Source organism: Pteronotus mesoamericanus, unplaced genomic scaffold (genome assembly GCF_021234165.1).
Source record: "Pteronotus mesoamericanus isolate MK-2021 breed Mesoamerican mustached bat unplaced genomic scaffold, CSHL_Meso_final contig_25, whole genome shotgun sequence".
Taxonomy (NCBI): domain Eukaryota; kingdom Metazoa; phylum Chordata; class Mammalia; order Chiroptera; family Mormoopidae; genus Pteronotus; species Pteronotus mesoamericanus.
In genome coordinates this window covers 39,599,689-39,618,136 of record NW_026555105.1, presented here as the reverse complement: position 1 = coordinate 39,618,136, position 18,448 = coordinate 39,599,689, and the positions used below count along the sequence as shown (strand labels likewise).

The 18,448-nt window shown below is 38.0% G+C and overlaps 1 protein-coding gene and 1 pseudogene across 4 annotated transcripts in view; both read left to right on the top strand.

The window, feature by feature from the left end:
• The window catches only part of RALGAPA2 (Ral GTPase activating protein catalytic subunit alpha 2), a 393,192-nt gene that overhangs the window by 217,845 nt on the left and 156,899 nt on the right, over positions 1 to 18,448 (top strand). For all 4 annotated transcript variants that reach the window (XR_008529157.1, XR_008529156.1, XM_054574136.1 and 1 more), the window contains exons 26-27: positions 14,932 to 15,060; positions 15,901 to 15,959. Coding sequence is in view for 2 of the 4 variants with exons in the window: in XM_054574136.1 (XP_054430111.1) it covers positions 14,932 to 15,060; positions 15,901 to 15,959 (188 nt within the window). In the remaining 2 variants the exon portion in view is untranslated. The remainder of the gene's footprint in view (positions 1 to 14,931; positions 15,061 to 15,900; positions 15,960 to 18,448) is intronic.
• Positions 6,604 to 8,676, top strand: LOC129070581 (transforming protein RhoA-like; annotated as a pseudogene).

The window sequence follows — 18,448 nt, the reverse complement described above, 5'->3', positions numbered from 1 at the left end:
TGAAATTGTAGGGTAAGATGACACACCGGTATTGGAAAGGCGTTTCATCAAAAGGCCAAAGTGTGAAAAATCATATCCTCACTAATATTTCAGCACACTTACACAGTGAGAAGCAGGACTTGTCTCTTAGAATCTTATTATCATTTTCTAGTAAATGGTGGCACAGACTTAGATGTATATAATAAAGAAATAATTTTAAGTGACCATTATCAATAATGTTTTTTTCATTATTGCCTTGTTTATTAGAAGTCTAGTAGGAAATATTTCCTTAAAATGTGAGAACATAAAGAGATGTCTGGGATAAGGACAGAATTTTAAGTGTACATTATCGATATTTTTTCATTATAGTCTCAGTTATTAGAAGTCTAGTAGAAAATATTTTTAAATGTTAGAAAACTAACATTTTAACCAGACAGTGAATATATATTTTGTTAATGTGTAGAATTCTTGTACTAAAATAGTGGAAGCCAGAGGACTGACTAAATGGGTATTAAGAGCTTAAAAAAGAATTTATTTGCATTTTCCACATTAATCTCCACTTTCCGAACAATGTATTAATGCCTCTTGAGAGAACACTCTTTTTTTTTTTAAATTAATTTATTTATATTTCCAAATACATTTGTCTCCTCCTTCCCCCCACGACTTTCCCCTGCATCTCTCCCCACTCTACCTTCCTCAATCCTTCCCCATTTTGGCTTTCTCCATGAGTCCTTGCTATATGTTCCTTGACTTGCCCCTTCCCGTCCTTTTCCCCCCGCCCATCCCTCCCTCCTTCCCTCTTGTCTCTGTTGATTTCTTTTTCTTTCAGTGTTGCTGGTCTTATTTTCCTTGCATCTTTGTTTTGTTGGTTAGGTTCCACTTATATATGAGATAATATGGTATTTGTCATTGGCCCCTTGGCTTATTGTGCTTAGCATAATGCTCTCTAGTTCCATCCATGCTGTCGCAAAGTGTACTAGTTCTTTTTTCTTTCTGCTGCGTAGTATTCCACTGTGTAAATTTACCATAATTTCTTTTTTCAGGGACAGATTTTCTTTTTTTTTTAAATTAATTCATTTATTTTTTCAAATATATTTGTCTCTGCCTACCCCCCACCACTTTCCCTTGCTCCCTCCCTCCCTCAACACTTCCCCTTCAGTTTCTTCCATGAGTCCTTGCTATGTTCTTTCACTTTCCTCTTCCCTTCCTTTTCCCCCACCCCCCTCCCTCCTTCCCTCTTGTCTGTTGGTTTCTTTTCCTTTCAGTATTGCTGGTCTTATTTTCCTTGCATCTTTGTATTGTTGGTTAGATTCCACTTACCAGTGAGATCATATGGTATTTGTCTTTCGCCCCCTGGCTTATTGTGCTTAGCATAATGCTCTTGAGTTCCATCCATGCTGTCGCGAAGTGTAATAGTTCTTTTTTTCTTTGTGCTGCGTAGTTTTCCGTTGTGTAAATGTACCATACTTTTTTGATCCAATCATCTACTGATGGGCATTTAGGTTGCTTCCAACACTTGGATATTGTAAATTGTGCTGCTATGAACATTGGGGTGCATAGGTTCTTTTGAATTGACGTTTTGGTATTCTTAGGGTATAGTCCCAGCAGGGGAATCACTGGATCAAAAGGCAGTTCCATTTTCAGCTTTTTGAGGAAATTCCACACTGCTTTCCACAGTGGCTGCACCAGCCTGCATTCCCACCAACAGTGTACTAGGGTTCCCTTTTCTCCAGAGCCTCGCCAGCACCTATTGTTTGTTGATCTGTTTATGATGGCAATTCTGACAAGTGTGAGGTGGTACCTCATGGTGTTTTTGATCTGCATTTCTCTGATGGCTAATGATGCCGAGCATCCTTTCAAGTGTCTCTGGGCCCTCTGGATCTCTTCCTTGGAAACGCGTCTGCCCAGGTCCTTTACCCATTTTTTGATTGGATCATTTGTCTTCTTGGAGTGGAGTCAAGTGAGTTCTTCATATATCTTGGAGATCAAACCTCTATCTGATGTATCATTAGCAAATATATTTTCCCATACGGTTGGCTCCCTTTTCATGTTGCTGATGTTTTCTTTAGCCGTGCAGAAGCTTCTTATTTTGATGAGGTGCCACTTGTTTGTTCTTTCCTTTATGTCCCTTGCTTTAGGAGACATATCAATGAAAAAATTGCTGCGTGGGATATCTGAGAGTTTCCTGCCAATGTTTTCCTCTAGGAATTTTATGGTGTGGCGACTTATATTTAAGTCTTTTATCCATCTTCAGTTTATTTTTGTGTATGGTGTCAGCTGATGATCCAATTTCAATTTTGTGCATGTAGCCGTCCAGCTCTCCCAACACCATTTGTTGAAGAGGCTATTATTGCTCCATTTTGTGCTTCTGCCCCCTTTGTCAAATATTAGATGCCCATATAGACCTGGGTTTATTTCTGGGCTTTCTATTCTGTTCCACTGGTCTATGGGTCTGATCTCGTGCCAGTACCAAATTGTTTTGAGTATAGTGGCTTTGTAGTTTAGTTGGATGTCCAGTATTGTGATCCCTCCTACTTAATTTTTCTTTCTCAAAATTGCTGCAGCTATTCAGGGTCGTTTATGGTTCCATATAAATTTTTGAAATGTCTGTTCTATTTCTGTGAAATATGATACTGGTATTTCATTAAGGATTGCATTGAATCTCTGAATTGCTTTGGGTAGTATGGGCATTTTGATGATATTAATTCTGCCAGTCCATGAGCACGGTATATGCTTCCATTTATTTGTGTCTTCCTTAATTTCTTTTTTCAATGTTATATAGTTTTCTGCATACAGGTCTTTTGCCTCCTTGGTTAAATTTATTCCTAGGTACTTTATTTTCCTTGTTGCTATATTGAATGGTATTTTTCTGATTTCTTCTTCTTCTATTTCATTGCTGGTGTACAAAAATGCCTTTGATTTCTGAATATTGACTTTGTATCCTACCATTTTGCCAATTTCACTTATTAGGCTGAGAAGTTTTTTAGCAGACTCTACAGGGTTTTCTATGTACACTATCATGTCATCTGCAAACAATGATAGCTTTCCTTCCTCCTTTCCTATTTGGATGCCTTTTATTTCTTTTTCTTGTCTGACCACTGTAGCTACGGCTTCCAATACGATGTTGAAAAGAAGTGGTGAAAGCAGACATCCTTGTCATGTTCTCGATCTTAGTGGGAAAGCTTTTAGTTTTTGTCCATTGAGTATCATGTTGTTTTTCATATATGGTCTTTATTATGTTGAGGAATGCCCCATTTATTCCCAGTTTGCTGAGTGTTTTGATCATAAATGGGTTCTGTACCTTATCAAATGCTTTTTCTGGGTCTATCGAGATGATCATGTGGTTTTTGTCTTTTCTTTTATTTATGTGACGTATTATGTTTATTGATTTGCATATATTGAACCATCCCTGCATGCCTGGGATGAATCCCACTTGATTGTGGTGGATAATCTTTTTAATGTATTGCTGGATGCGGTTTGCCAATATTTTCTTGAGGATTTTAGCATCTATGTTCATCAGCAAAATTGGCCTGTAGTTTTCTTTCTTTCTAGGGTCTTTATCTTGTTTTGGGATCCGGGTGATGCTGGCCTCATAGAATGAGTTTGGGAGACTTACCTCCTCTTGGATTTTTTGGAATAGTCTGAGAAGAGCAGGGGTTAGCTCGTCCTTAAATGTTTTGTAAAATCCTCCTGTGAAACTGTCCGGCCCAGGACTTTTGTGTGCCGGGAGTTTCTTGATTACTGCTTCAATTTCCCCAGTTGTAATCGGTCTGTTCAAGCTTTCTGTTTCTTCCTTCTTCAGTGTTGGAAGATTATACTTTTCTAGAAATGTGTCCATTTCATCGAGGTTTTCCTATTTAGGTGTTAGGTCTTTATTTGAAATGTTTCTGTCTCTTTAAGGTAAGCCTGTATTGCTATGAACTTCCTTCTAACGACTGCCTTTGCTGGGTCCCATAGGTTTTGGACTGATGTATGTTCATTTTCATTTGTTTCCAGGAACTTTTTTATTTCTTATCTCATTGTTGACCCATTCATTGTTTAATAGTCTACTGTTCAATCTCCATGAGTTTGCAAGTTTTTGAAGTTTCTCTTTGAGGTTGATTTCCAGTTTCAAGCCTTTGTGGTCCGAGCAAAAGCTTAGTGTTATTTCAATTTTCCTGAATTTGCTGAGCTTGCTTTGTGTCCTATCATGTAGTCTATCTTTGAAAAAGTTCCATGCCCATTTGAAAAGAATGTGTATTTTTCTTCTTTGGGATGTAAGGTTCTATATATGTCAGTTAAGTCTATTTTATTCAGTGCATCATTGAGCTCCACAATATCCATGTTGATGTTTTCTTTGGGAGATCTGTCCATTTTTGACAGTGGGGTGTTGAAATCCCCTACTGTCAGTGTGTTGCTGTCTACATCTTTTTTGATATCCTCCAAGATTTTCCTTATGTATTTGGGTGCTCCTATGTTGTGTGCATATAAGTTTACAATGTTGATGTCTTCTGGATTGATTCTTCCTTTAAGTATTATAAAGTGTCCCTCTGGGTCTCTTTTTATGGCCTTTGTTTTGAAATCTATTTTGTCTGATATGAGTATTGCTACCCCTGCTTTCTTTTCTTGCCCATTTGCTTGGAATATTTTTTTCCATCCCTTTACTTTCAATCTGTGTAGGTCTTTTGTTCTGAGGAGGGTCTCTTGTAGGCAGCATATGTTTGGGTCATGTTTTCTTATCCATTCAGCTATCCTGTGTCTTTTGATTGGGGCATTTAGTCCATATACATTGACAGTTATTATTGATAGAAACTTGTTCATTTTTTCTCTTTGTACCTGTGTTTTCTCTTTCTCACTCTTTTCCTTCGTCTTCTTTAATCAGTCCCTTTAGAATATCTTGTATTGCTGGTCTGGTAGAGATGTATTCTTTTAGTCTTCCTTTGTCTGGGAAACTCCTTATTTCCCCTTCTATTTTAATTGAGAGCCTTGCTGGGTAGCACAGCCTTGTTTGTAGGCCTTTGCTTTTCATTACTTGGAATATTTCTTTCCATTCCCTTCTGGCTTGCAGTGTTTTTGTTGAGAAGTCAGCTGCTAGGTGTATCGGGGTTCCTTTGTATGTTACTCCCTGTATCTCCCTTGCTGCCTTGAGGATTCTCTCTTTGTCTTAATATTTGCCATTTTAATGATGTGTCTTGGAATGGGCCTCATTGGGTTCCTCTTGAATGGGGCCCTCTGTGCCTCTTGGACCTGTGAGACCTTTTCTCTCCTCTAATTGGGGAAATTTTCCATCATTAGTTTTTCAACGAATTTCTCTATCCCTTCCTCCTCTTCTTCTCCTTCTGGTATCCCCCTTATGTGGTTATGATTGTGTTTCAGGTTGTCCTGCATTTTCCTAAATGCTTCTTCATTCTTTTTGAGTCTTTTTTCCATTTCTTGTTTTTTTGGGAGCTTTTTTCTACCTTATCCTCCAGCTCACTGATTCAATCCACTGCTTTATCTAGCCTGCTTTTGATTCCTTCTCCTGTATTCTTCAGTTCAGAAATGGTATTATTCATATCCTCGTATGTCTTCTTGATAGTTTCTATGTCCTTTTCCAGGTTGATATAGTTTGCCTTAAGTTCCTGATAGTTTCTCTGCAATTGCTCATAATTATCTTTGAGCTGGCTGAGCTCATTGAGTTTTCTTAGAGCCATTGTTTTAAATTCAATATCTGATGGTTCATTTGCTTCTATTTCATTTAGTTCTCTCTGTGGGCATTCCTCCTTTCCCCTCATTTGGTGGGAACTTGTTCTTCTTCCCATTTTTGTGAGAGCCTTTTTTTTTTTTTTTTTGCTTCTGCTTCAATTGGTCTGTTTAGGTTTTCTGACTCTGTGGATTAAACGTCTATGGTAGTAGGTTGGTCTTTTATTTATTTATTTTTTCTTTTCTTTCTGGGTCTGCTTCTGATGATGTCAACAAACCCTGTCTGACCTTGGACCATTTGTTTAAGCCTTCCAGGAATCTACTGTCTGTGTCTGTCTCCTGTGATTATCACTCTGGTTACTCTGTCCTCATTTGTCAGACTTATGCACCACAGGGCAGAGCAGTGCCTCCTGATGGCAGGCCTGTTGTGTCCTTATAGGCTGCTGTCACTCAGGGGAATAGTCTGCCTGAACAAGATCAAGATCGTGGACTGGGGAAGAACGAGCCCTGGGATTCTTCAATGCCTCTGTCTCCAGTCTCTGGGCAGCTCTGTGACCCTTCGGCCAGGCATCCATTATTTCTGCGGACCGCTCTGCACTCACGTGGGCTCACTTGCACACGCCCTCGCCAGTCCATGCGTGCGTCCTTTCCCGCCACCCACAAGCACAACCTGGCACTGGTCAGTTTAGGGTCTTCTATTGTGTGCTTTCCGACTTTTGGCACTTTGGGGGCATGGCCTGCCTGTGCAAAATGGAGACTACAGAAAGGGGAAGGAGTCAGCTCCAGGACTCTCTTGTTAGTCCTCTCTCTAGTCTCTCCCCGTGGGTCTCTGGGCAGCTCTGTGACCCCTTGGCCAGGGATCCACTGTTTCTGTGGACTGCATTGTAATTGCGCACCTTCCAGCTCTGCGCCTGCTTCTGCCTCTGGAGGCATGGCCTGCCTGTGCAAAATGGGGACTACAGAATGGGGAGGGCGTCAGCCCCGGGAATCTCGGATAATCCTCCAGTTCTTTCCACAACCCCTCCGTCTCGAGTCTCTCCTCAAGGATCTCTAAGCAGCTGTGTGTCCCTTCGGCCAGGGATCCTCTGTTTCTTCCAGCCCGTCTGCACTCAGCCCTGAACCCACACGCGTACAAGCTGTGTGTGGAGCGTGCTAAAGGCAGGTTAATTGATTCCCTTATGCCTGAGCGAGATGGTAGCTGCAGAGTGGGAGGTGAGTTATCACCGGGGCTCCACTGGCCACCATCTTAGTTCTCTTCACAAAGTTTTCCTCACCAATCTTTCCTCAGGCACCAACCCACTCTGCTGCCGCTTCTACCCAGAGATCAAGGAAGGCGGCTGCCACTGCAGATTTTTGTGTCGGCCTTTTAAATGTCTCTTTTCATCTCCAGCCGCCTGTCTCTGGCAGGAGCACCCCTAAACTTTTCGGGATTATGTTTTGTTTGTATTTTCCTGGTTTTAGGTGCTGTAGTCTACGGGTCCCTGTTTATGATTCAGACCCTGTTCTTCTCAGGGGGATCCAACTGGCTGTTTCAATGTCCCTCTGGTGCTGGTGCCCATGGGTCCCCAGCCCACCCTGTCGAGCCTCCACTGCATTTCTCACCTGTTAGGATGTGTGAAAGTTGATTCCACTCTCTGTCTGCAGCTCCAAGGCTCCTCTTCCTCTATCGTTCCATTGTTTTCCAGGTGATTTCTCTACTATTTAGTCACAATTTCAGTTTCATCTTGGGAGGAGGTCAGCATGACTCCCATTCACTCCTCCACCATCTTTTTCTCTCCCAGTGTACTAGTTTCCTAGGGCTGATGTAACAAATTCCCTCAAACTAGGTGGCTTGAAACAACAGGCATGCATTCTCTCACAGTTCCGGAGGCCAGGATCTGAAATCAAGGTGTTAGCCAAGTTGGTTCCTTCTGGAGGCTGATGGAGAGGCCTCTTCCTGCTGCCACCCGAGAGAACACTCTTATACATTTAAATTTAAAGGGCTTCTTACATATGTGCTCATTATAACTGTTACCTGTTCAGATTCATTTTTTCCCCTTTCAAATGGTGTAAATAAAATTAGCTTTATTGGCCCGCTGCCCCTCATACTCACTCCCTCACACTCCCCACCCTCCGCCTGCTATCCTCTGTGGGTTCTCTGCTTAGTCTGCCACCCCCTCCTCAGCCACCAACCCTAGTCTCCCAGCTTGCAACTCATTGACAGGCATCCTCAGTACAGAGAGGCCAGAGCCAGAGCCAGAGCCAGAACATCGCCTGAGTGCCTTTCATCTCAGAAATTCAAGGTACTTTGTAGAACTTCTGCCATACAAGTGGTGAATCTTACAGCACATTTGTAAATAATGGCTGCCATTTGGAAGAAATAGGTGATGATTGGTGGTAGAACCTGTGGACTTGCTTGCTCATTTTTTTTAGCAAGGACCAGTTCTCAGTTCTCAACGTTTGAGAAGTATGTGGCAGATATTGAAGTGGAGGTGGCTTTGTGGGACACAGCTAGACAGAAAGATTATGATCACTTGAGGCCTTTCTCTTACCTGGACACTGATATTATACTGAAGTTTCTCCATTGACAGCCCTGATAGTTTAGAAAACATTCTATAAAATTGGACTCTGGAAGTCAACCATTTCTGTCCCAGCTTGCCCACCATCCTGGTTGGGAACAATGAGGATCTTTGGAATAATGAGCACGCAATGTGGGTATTTTCCAAGATGAAGCAGGAGCTGGTAAAACTGGAAGAAGGCAGAGAGATGGCAAACAGGATTGGTGCTTTTAGATGCATGGAGTATTATTCATCAGTAAAGACCAAAAATGGAGTGAGGGAGGTTTTTGAAATGACCACAAGAAGTGCTCTGCAAGCCAGACTTGGGAAGCAAAAATCTGGGTGCCTTGTCTTGTGGAAACCCTCCTACAAGCACAACCTTCATTTGGTTTATTTTGAAGTCCTGTTTATTAATCTTAGTGTATAATTACTGACCTTTTTCATTTATCTATAATTTACCTAAGATTACAGTCAGAATTCATTTTGCTACCAGTATTTAGAAGCCAACCATGATTATTAATGATGTCCAACCTACCTGACCTGCCAGGGTCTTTCTGACACCCCTCTAGTTCAAGGAATTTCTTAACTTGTTGCTTCTTTCTAGAAGCAGTAATGATACCTTTTGTGAATTAGTCTGTAACTACTTTATAACTAGCATGTCTTATCTGCCATCCGTCAACTGTAAGGTATACTGATGAGTCACCAATTCAGAAGTTTACCCCTAAACAGATTTCATTGACATAGCTCTGGAGTGGGCATCCAGTTTTTTCAAAATGTGCTCAGCCAGAAAATGCCCAAGTCCATGCAGCTGTGGCAGAATTACAGTTCTGTGATTTCATGTTAGTTACCTTATAGTTTCTGTGTAATTAGTGCCACTTAATATATGTTACCAAAAAATAAATATATCTACCCCAAACTAGATGTAGTAATTTTTATAAAATTAAATTTAGATTTGCTAATACTGATATTTGTCATCCCTACAGAAAGAACTGGGTTGTTTTATTTCCAAGTGTATCTGAAAATAAAGTCAGATGGAAAATTTTTTTGAAAAATTAGCTTGCCTATTGACAGGGATTTGTATTGAAATCAATAGGTGTATCTAGCCACCTTAATTTTGTTTTGACACATTGTTACTTTTTCACTCTGATTTCTTCTGTGCCTAAATTCAGACTACAACACTGGGTTTTAAATTAAGTTGCTTTTTAATACTTTGTACAAGTGGTATTTCATGCTGGTATTTTCATGCACTATTTTTTTTCTTATAAGGCTAAATTTAAAAGCAAAGGGAAGGTACTAGAAAAGGGAAAAAGGAAGAAATGTTGAATTTGTTTAACTTTTTCTGTGAAGACTCAGACAACTTTAAATACTTCATCATTTCTGAAAAAGATTTTAAGATAATCATTCTCAAAGAACATCAAATTTATTTTCAGCCATTCAAATATACATTGAAAAAACTTACAGGATGGGAAGAGTAATCAGACTATTTTTTTTCCTACTTTCTGTGAGAATTTTTTATAAAAATACTGGCACCCTTTCTAGAGATAACATGTATGGTGGTCATTCTATGTGAAAATTTCTCTTTCAGCTAGGTGAACTGCTATAGTAGCCTTCCAAAACATTTTTTAAAAGAAAGAGAGAGGGAGAGAGAGAATGAAAATGTAAAAGTTACCTAAAGGAATAGTAACTCTTTGAATTATTCTCTTAGTTTAAAATTGAAGATTAAAATTGTAGGGGAACTAGTGAGAGGTGTTTAGATGGTACACTCCCCCTCACTCAAAATTTTCGTTAGCACATTAATTATAAGTCCAAAGTACTTCTGCTCTATAAGCATGCCTGCTGAAGTAATGAGGGAGAGATACATACACAGGTCACAGAAGATGGGTAGAAGCATGTGCTCAGCAAACATTATTTGTAATAGCCAAAACCTAGAACCAATCCAAATGTTCATCAACAGGACAGATAAAATGTGGTATGCACAAAGCATAGAATATTACATATAATTCTCTTTCCATTCTTGACCCTGGAGCTCCACAAAGCCAGAACTAGGTTCAGTCCCAGCATTGCTTTGTATTAGTTATCTATCCTTGGACCATATACTTAGGCACATGGGCCTCATTCTTCTGTATGTAAATTGGGGTTCATCATAGGCTCAGTGCTGAGTTAAAAAAGTTATCTAGATTTACTATATTCTTTGAATTAAGCTATGTAACAACTATTATCTTTTGAGATAGAATATTTTGTATTTAATTATTTTAGAGTCTAGCATTGCATCTAAAAATCCACAGTGCAAGCCAGACTCACACACTGTACAGTAGTTGAGGCTACTTGGGGAAAAGAATCAACTCAAGGTCTTCACTAAGACTGTCTGGTGGAAAGAGAAGCAATTAGTGAGGGAAGACAGAGCAAGTCTATTTGAGAAACACCATGGACTTACTATGTGCCAGGACTTTGTCGGGATGAGTATGACAGGGTCCCTGCTCTTAGAATCAGGTAGGTAAACTAACTGTTAATATTTGCACATAAGTTTCTAGCAGCCACAGTAGAATCATATCCAAAACCCACAGGAGAACCAATATAGGAATAATTAATTCTGCTTGGTAAAAGTTGGAGGGGGAGACATGCATTAGGAAAGTCTTCATGGAATAAGTGATGCCGAGGCATAAGCCTGAAAGGTAATCAGTGTTCATCCAGTAAATGAGGACAGCAGCAGCTACCCCTCATCTCAAATCAATATTTATTGAGCATCCACTGGGATAAAGAAGTGAAGAAGACTGTCAAAACCCTGCCTTCTTGGAGAATACAAACATTAAATGAATATATAACACAACAGGAAGTGATTATTGAAGAAAAAAAAAAGGCTGGGAAGCTAGAAAACAGAGGTGGAATGACATAATGTCTTGAATTTGCTTTAAAATATTGAAAGTAGAAACTTTTAAGTGAATTTTAAATCTTGAAATGAAAAGTGAAAAGGAGGTAGATGAAGTAAAAGTGGTGAAATCCTTTTTCTTTTTAAATTTTAAAAAATTATTTATTATTATTATTATCATCACCATCTTAGGATATATTTCCAGAAGTGGGATTGCTGGGTTGAAAGGCAGTTCCATTTTTAATTTTTTGAGGAAACTCCATACTGTTTTCCACAGTGGCTGCACCAGTCTGCGTTCTCACAAATAGTACACTAGGGTTACCTGTTCTCCACATCCTTGCCAGCACTTACTTACTGTTTGTTGATTTATTGATGATAGCCATTCTGGCAGGCATGTAGTTATATCTCATGGTGGTTTTAATTTGCATTTCTCTGATGATTAGTGATGTTGACCACTTTGTCATGTTTATTGGCCATTTATATGCCCTCTTTGGAGAAGTATCTAGTCAGGTCCCTTGCCCATTCATTTTTTAATTGGGTTGTTTTTGTGTTTTTGGTATTAAGTAATATGAGTTCTTTATAAATTTTGACATTATCCCCTTATCAGATATGTCATTGGCAAATATGTTCTCCCCATAGAGTGGATTCCCTTTTCATTTTGTAGATGGCTGCTTTTGCTGTGCAGAAGCTTTTTAGTTTGATATTGTCCCATTTGTTTATTTTTTTAATTTCCCTCCCCCCAGGAGACGTATTGGCAAACATATTGCTATGAGAATGTCTTATTATATTACTGCCTATGTTTTTGTCTAGAATGTTTATGGTTTTGTGACTTACATTTAAGTCTTTTTATCCATTTTGAGTTTATCCTTGTGTATGGTGTAAGTTGGTGGCCTAGTTTCATTTTTTTGGCATGTACCAGTCCAGTTTTCCCAATGCCATTTATTGAAGAGACTGTCTTTACTGTATGTTCTTGACTCTCTTGTCAAATATTAATTGATCATAAAGACATGGGCTGATTTCTGGATTCTTTGTTCTTTTTCTTTGATCTATATGCTTGTTCTTATGCCAGTACCAGGCTGTTCTGATTACAGTGGCCTTGTAGTATAGTTTGGTATTGGGAATTGTCATACCTCCAACTTTGTTCTTCTTTCTTAAGATTGCTGAGGCTACTTGGGGTCTTTTTTGGTTCCATATAAATTTTTGGAATATTTGTTCTAAATCTATGAAATATGTTATTGGTATTTTAATAGGAATTGCATTAAACTTATAGATTGTTTTCACTAGTATGAACATGCTATATGCTTCAAGAGGAGTAAAATCTTGAATCTAAGTGTGGGGTGTATAGATATAATGTTCATTCTTCTTTTACGTTTAAAATTTTTCTTAACATAAAAATGAAGTAAAGGTAGCAGAGAAGAGGACAGAGCAACGGAGGCAGGGTGCTGTTTCATTGAATTACAGAGTTCTGTGGTAAGATGGAACTTGTCAGCCTGAGTTGTGTTCTCGAGCCCCAAGTGGAGATGTCAGTAAAGCAGTTATATCTACAATTCTGGACTTCAGGAAGGAAGTCTTGGCTAGAGAGAGATGTTGGGGAGAAAGGAACATGTTGGAGTCATTTAAATCCGCAGATTTGGATATCCATTGGAGTGAGTATAGATCTAAGAGAGAAGAGGGCAAGGAACTGCACTTAGAATCCCAAAGTTTAGATCCTGAAGAAATGAGAAGTGCCAGCACGGAGATTGTCACGTATCCTCAGGAACCAATAAAATGGTGTCCCGTAGGCCAAATGACTAAATTGTTCCCGTGTGCTAGGGAGCTGTGAGCTTGCATTCATTGCCACTAAGGAGTCAGGTGAGGTAAGGTCTGGATGGTGACCATTGAGTTTTGCATTGTGGAATTCATGTAACAAGAAGCTGTGTACTTACTGACCGACATTAGGAAATCTTAACCTTTTGCTATAGTAGTTTCAAATCTTTGTATTGATAAAGGAAATAAAACATTAAGATAAATAGTGTCTTCATCCCAGATGCCGTTGCCCCATTCAGAGCTGTCATTACTTACTGATGCTATACTTCAGTGACTGAATCCTACTCTTCTTTTCCTGATAGCATCTATTTGAGTCACACTCCTGCTTGAGTTAGGAGTCTGAGGGCATCACTCCTCAGATGGAATGAAATGAGAACTGTGCCATATGACTTGTGGGTCTCTTCGCAGGCACCCCTGATGCCTTTCTCAGACTCCTCCCGCTATAATAACCCCAGCCCCTCCATTCATACTTGCATGTTTTCTGGGCCCTGTGCACCTGGTACCTCGTACAGTTCCATGGGTGCCATCAGTGCCTTTGCCCTTTCTATTCCCACCGCCTGCAGCATGCCTCTTGCCTTCCCACCTCACTCTCTTGTTCTCCACCTATCTGGATGACTCCTTCTCCACTATATGACTCTTAACAGCAGTTTGTTAAGATTTCTAAACATCCTGAACAGAACAAATCATTGCCACATCTTGGTTCCTATCCAGGGGTGTCCAACCTGTAGTCTACGGGTTGCACGCAGTCCAGATGGCTATGAATGAGGCCCAAAACAAAAACATAGATTTACTTAAAACATTATGTGACTTTTTTGTGTGTGTGATTATGTGTCACATTGTATGTAATGTGTGGCCCAAGATAATTCTTCTTCCAGTATGGCACAGAGACACCAAAAGCTTGGACACCTATCTCTTTATGTGTTTTCTGTTGTCTTTTATTTACTTAGGTACTGATCAGAACCAAGACAGGTAAAAGATGAATATACTGGGCTCTGATGATATCCCCAGTGTGTGGCCCTCATAGCACCACTTCATTGAATTGTATATAGGTATTATTTGCCTCTTCTCCCCATCCCACACACCACACTGCCATGTCTCTGAGGGAGAGAAGCTCTCTTTCATTTCGTACTCAAGTGCTTATCAGTATAGACCCAGTGTGGACCCTGGAATTAGATGGCCTCATTTCAAATCAGGGTTCATTAACTTGAAAAACTAATTTCTCTAAGCCTCAGTTTTCTAACCTGTAAAATGGAAATGATAATGTTATCTACTTCATTGGGTTATTGAGGGCATTCTATGAGGAAATGCTTGTACAGCACTTAGAACAGTGCCTACCACAGAGAACTCCTCAAGTGTTAGCTACAGTTATAGTAATTAGATAATAGAAGATAGGCAGAGGTGGATGGATGGATGACATACCTTTGTAATCCTGGTGTCTGCCCCCATTCTGGGCTAATCATAGCTGCTAGTTAGTGATGGCTGAATTGAAATCTAGTGAAATGCCTCCTTTAATACATACCTAATTGCAGTAATAAGAAATGAGTGATTTTGCATCTCACCGGATGTTAAACACTATATTTTGCAAAGTAATTCTTGGTGAAACAGAAAATTTGGTAGATGGTGTCTTCTATCTCTACCTTCTAATAGTTAGCCTGACCTCTCTTCCTTATGAATTGTCATTAACTATCTTTACAGAAAAACTAATATTATGTTGGTGTCATATATCCTACTTTGTCAAGAACATAAGACTAAAAAGAAAAAAAGGTAAAACAATCAGGACTGAGTCATTTTGCTTTTCTGACTCTGAATGAGTCTGTAGACCAGTTTTCACAATGCTTCTTTATATCTAAGTATAGTGATATTTTCTATTCCTTGGAAAATTGCTTTTACATTTAGGCAAACCTCTCTTGCTTAAGTATTTATCTGGGGGAAAATAACCAGGCATAGTTTGATATTTTTAATCTAAGATGAAATAATTATAAAATTTTCCTTTCAAAAAGCATGAAAAAGTAAAACATGACTCTTTTCTAAAATTTCTAACTTACAGGAAGAAAAATGTGTGTTTTACTTTTTTGTGTGTAGGCACCTCGTTCAGAAGCTCTCACCATTCTCGGTTCTCTTGTCTGCTTTCCAAATACCTACCAGGAGATCCCTTTGCTGCAGTCAGTGCCAGGAGTTAGTGAAGTCATTACAGGAACCGAAGATGTTAAGGTACACAGTACATGTGACTAAATCTCAAGTTTAGCATTTTATAATTCTAGCTCTATGGTTATCTCTTCCATATTACATAGTGACCTAATTATCCCTGAAAGTTCTGCTATATTGTTTAGGTGTTTCAACAGTTTTTTCTTTTTTAGAAGGCTGTTTGAGTGGGATTAAATGTATGAGATTCAGAGCATACTTCAGGTACAACTGATATGTTCTTCAGGTGTTTTTTATTAGATCTGTTTATCAGGTCTATCGGTCATAATTATGTAATAAATTATCCTTTATAATTATTTTATTGGTTATGCAGCATTAGTGCATCAGATGAACTTATAAGAAATAATTGAAATAAGCTAAATATTCCATTGCATTGTTGATGTGATTAAATTATGCTAATAATTTGAAATTCTAGATTATTCCTTGGATAATAAAAGTAAAGCATTTGTTCTCTCCTCCCCTGACTTTGTGGCCAAAAAAGAAAATGCTTTCCAAATCCCAAAATTGATCAACCTATCTATCTGTAGTACATAATTACAATCAATAATTCAGTGTAAAATATATAATCCAATTAAAGTAAAAGAAAACCGAGATTTTCCTATCTGAAAGTCTCATTTGCTTTGCTAGGTTTTTATTGTATTCTCAGAAACTTTGTTCTATAGGCTGACATGATTACCCAGGGGGCTACCCCGAAGCCCTGTGTTTCCTTCCCCCAGGTTCTCCCTAATGGGAGCCTCCCCAGAGCTCCCTGGTCCTTCGGCAGCTCCCAGTTCCCTGGAACACAGTCAGAACATGTGGGAAACCAACTACTAAACAAAGTTTTTATTTTACTTAATTTTTTTTTTTTAGCATTATCTCATAAATATTTTATTGAAGAATGCCACAGAGGAACCAAATGAATGTGCAAGGTAAATGTTGAATAAAAATAAATCATTTTACATTTTTAAGGTACACATTTATGTGTAAACACAATGTTAATAAACATTTTTTCTTTTACATTACCCTTCTGCACACTAAAATGTATAACAAGTATTGTATCAGGAAAATGCTTTACTTAACTTTTTCATTAGAAATTTATTCCAATTTCCACTATGATTCCTTCATTGAGTCATGATTTATTTAGAAACATATTTAATTTCTAAACATATGATTATTTCTCTTTATCTTTTTGCTACTGGTTGCATTGTAGGTCAGAAATACTGTTTGTCTGAAAATGGTCTTAGAAATTATTGAGATTTGCTTTATGACCCTATATGTAGTCAGTTTTTGCGAATGTCTCATACATGTGTGAAAAAAAAAGTGTTACTCTTTTTTAATTGTTGGGTGTTGTGTTCTAGATGTGTCTGTTTTCTTAATTTTTAAAATTATGTCCTTTAAATATTCCATATTTTTAATTTTTTTATCACTTCATCATTTACTGAGAAAAAGTCATTAAAATGTCCCATTGGTATCTATTTGTCCTTGTATATCTGTTCATTTTTGTTTTATATATTTTGAAGCTATATTATGAGCTGCAAAAAAGTTTTAAATTATATCTGCTGTGAATTAAATCATTTGTATTCACGTAGTGATGCTCTTTTTCTCTAAGGGTAATTTTTTTTTTCTTAAATGCCACTTACCTGATATTGACCCAACTATTTTTAAATAGTATTTCTATCCTTTTAAATTTAACCTTTCTATATTTTTCTCTTTTTTCAAAAACTGTAGATGCCTAGTTTTATGTTTATCCTGTCTGACCTTTATTTTATAACTTAAGGATTAGTTCGTTTACCTTTATTGCCATTACTGATATATGTAGATGTACTTCTTTCATCTTTTCTTATACTTTGTTGTTGGTCTTTCTCAATATTTCATTTTCTCCTTTCTCTTGCCTTTCTTTTTTCCCTTTTCTTTTCTTTCTTTCTTTCTCCCTTTCTCCCTTCCTTCTATTCATCCTTCCTTCTTTCCTTTTCCTTTTTTTCTCTTCTTTCAGATTATGTGTTACACTTTTTATTATTTCTATTTTTTTAGAAGTCATAGATATTCTTTCAGGTCTTTTAGAGGTTACCTTAGAAATTTTAACATGCGTATTTATTTACCTTACTAATTCTGAAGTTTGTCTCTGCCCTCTTCCTGAACATTACCAGTTCTTAAGACACCTGATTTGCTTCTGCATCACTGCACCTGCGTCTTTCTATCTGCCTCCTCTACCTCTGAATGTTAGAGTCACTCGAGGCTCAGGACTCACTCTCTTCTCTCTCCATGACTTTCTAGGCACTCTTATTCATTCTAACCAGACTATAAATGCCACCTACCTGCTGATGATCTGAATTTATTTACCTAATACCTTCTGTGAACCCCTTATGTATTCAGGTATATATATTAAACTGCTTTCCGGATATCTTAAGACACCCACTGCTTGGATGTCTTAATATATACAAATTTAACACAACCATAACTGAACCAGTGAGTCTGCTCTCTCTCAGACTTCATCTTAGTAAATGACACCATCTAACTAGATTTTTAATACAGAAGTTTAGGGAAAATCCTTGATTTTTCCTTTTTCTGTAGCCACCTCATTCAACCTTTCAACAAACGTTGTCAGTACCTTTTTTCAAACCTCTTTTCTTTAGTATAGAAAGTCATGTGTGTGATGTGGTCCGTCTATCTTAGTTGTATATAAAAGGAATCAGATAAGGAAAGTAAGAGCATGAAGTGTAGGTAAGCAAGCAGACTGAAGTATGATCAATGTTCCAAGTAAATTGAGACAAATAAGAAAATATAGGATAATTATGAGTGATAATTTAGAAAAATTAAGAAACATAAGTTTTGTGATATAAATTGGAATGGTAGGAGATGGCGTACTAGCAAACAAGAGACTATGTTGGAAGACAGCATGAGGTTGAGGTAGTATTGTCATTAGCAAAAATAAAAGTCTCAATAGATAAAACTCATTTCGGATCACAAAGGACATACTTGGGATGCAGAGAATCTTACTTGGCAGGAATACCTAGGCATGAGGAATAATTAAGAGCATTAGAATTGGAAGATGCTATATGGGAATGTTAAATGATATATTTTAAAGAGAGAAAATAGCATGGAGAAGCTCATATAAACTGGTATGGATTAAAACTGAAAGCAAGTAAGAGTAGTTTAGATTTTAAAACTATTGTATGGGTCACAAATGTTTTCCATAGTGCAACTGTTCTCTGTAGTGCAAATACATGCATTACTCTGCTAACTATTAGCTTAGAAATGAGAGGTGTTGGCTCATAACAAATTTCACTTAACATATAGGTTAATGGGTTGTAAAAAAAAATATATGTGTTTTGATGTAACACTCATTTACATACACACACATGCAAACAAAGAAAGTTAGGCTCTTAAAAATGGTAAAAATGCAATTTTTGATACAGTT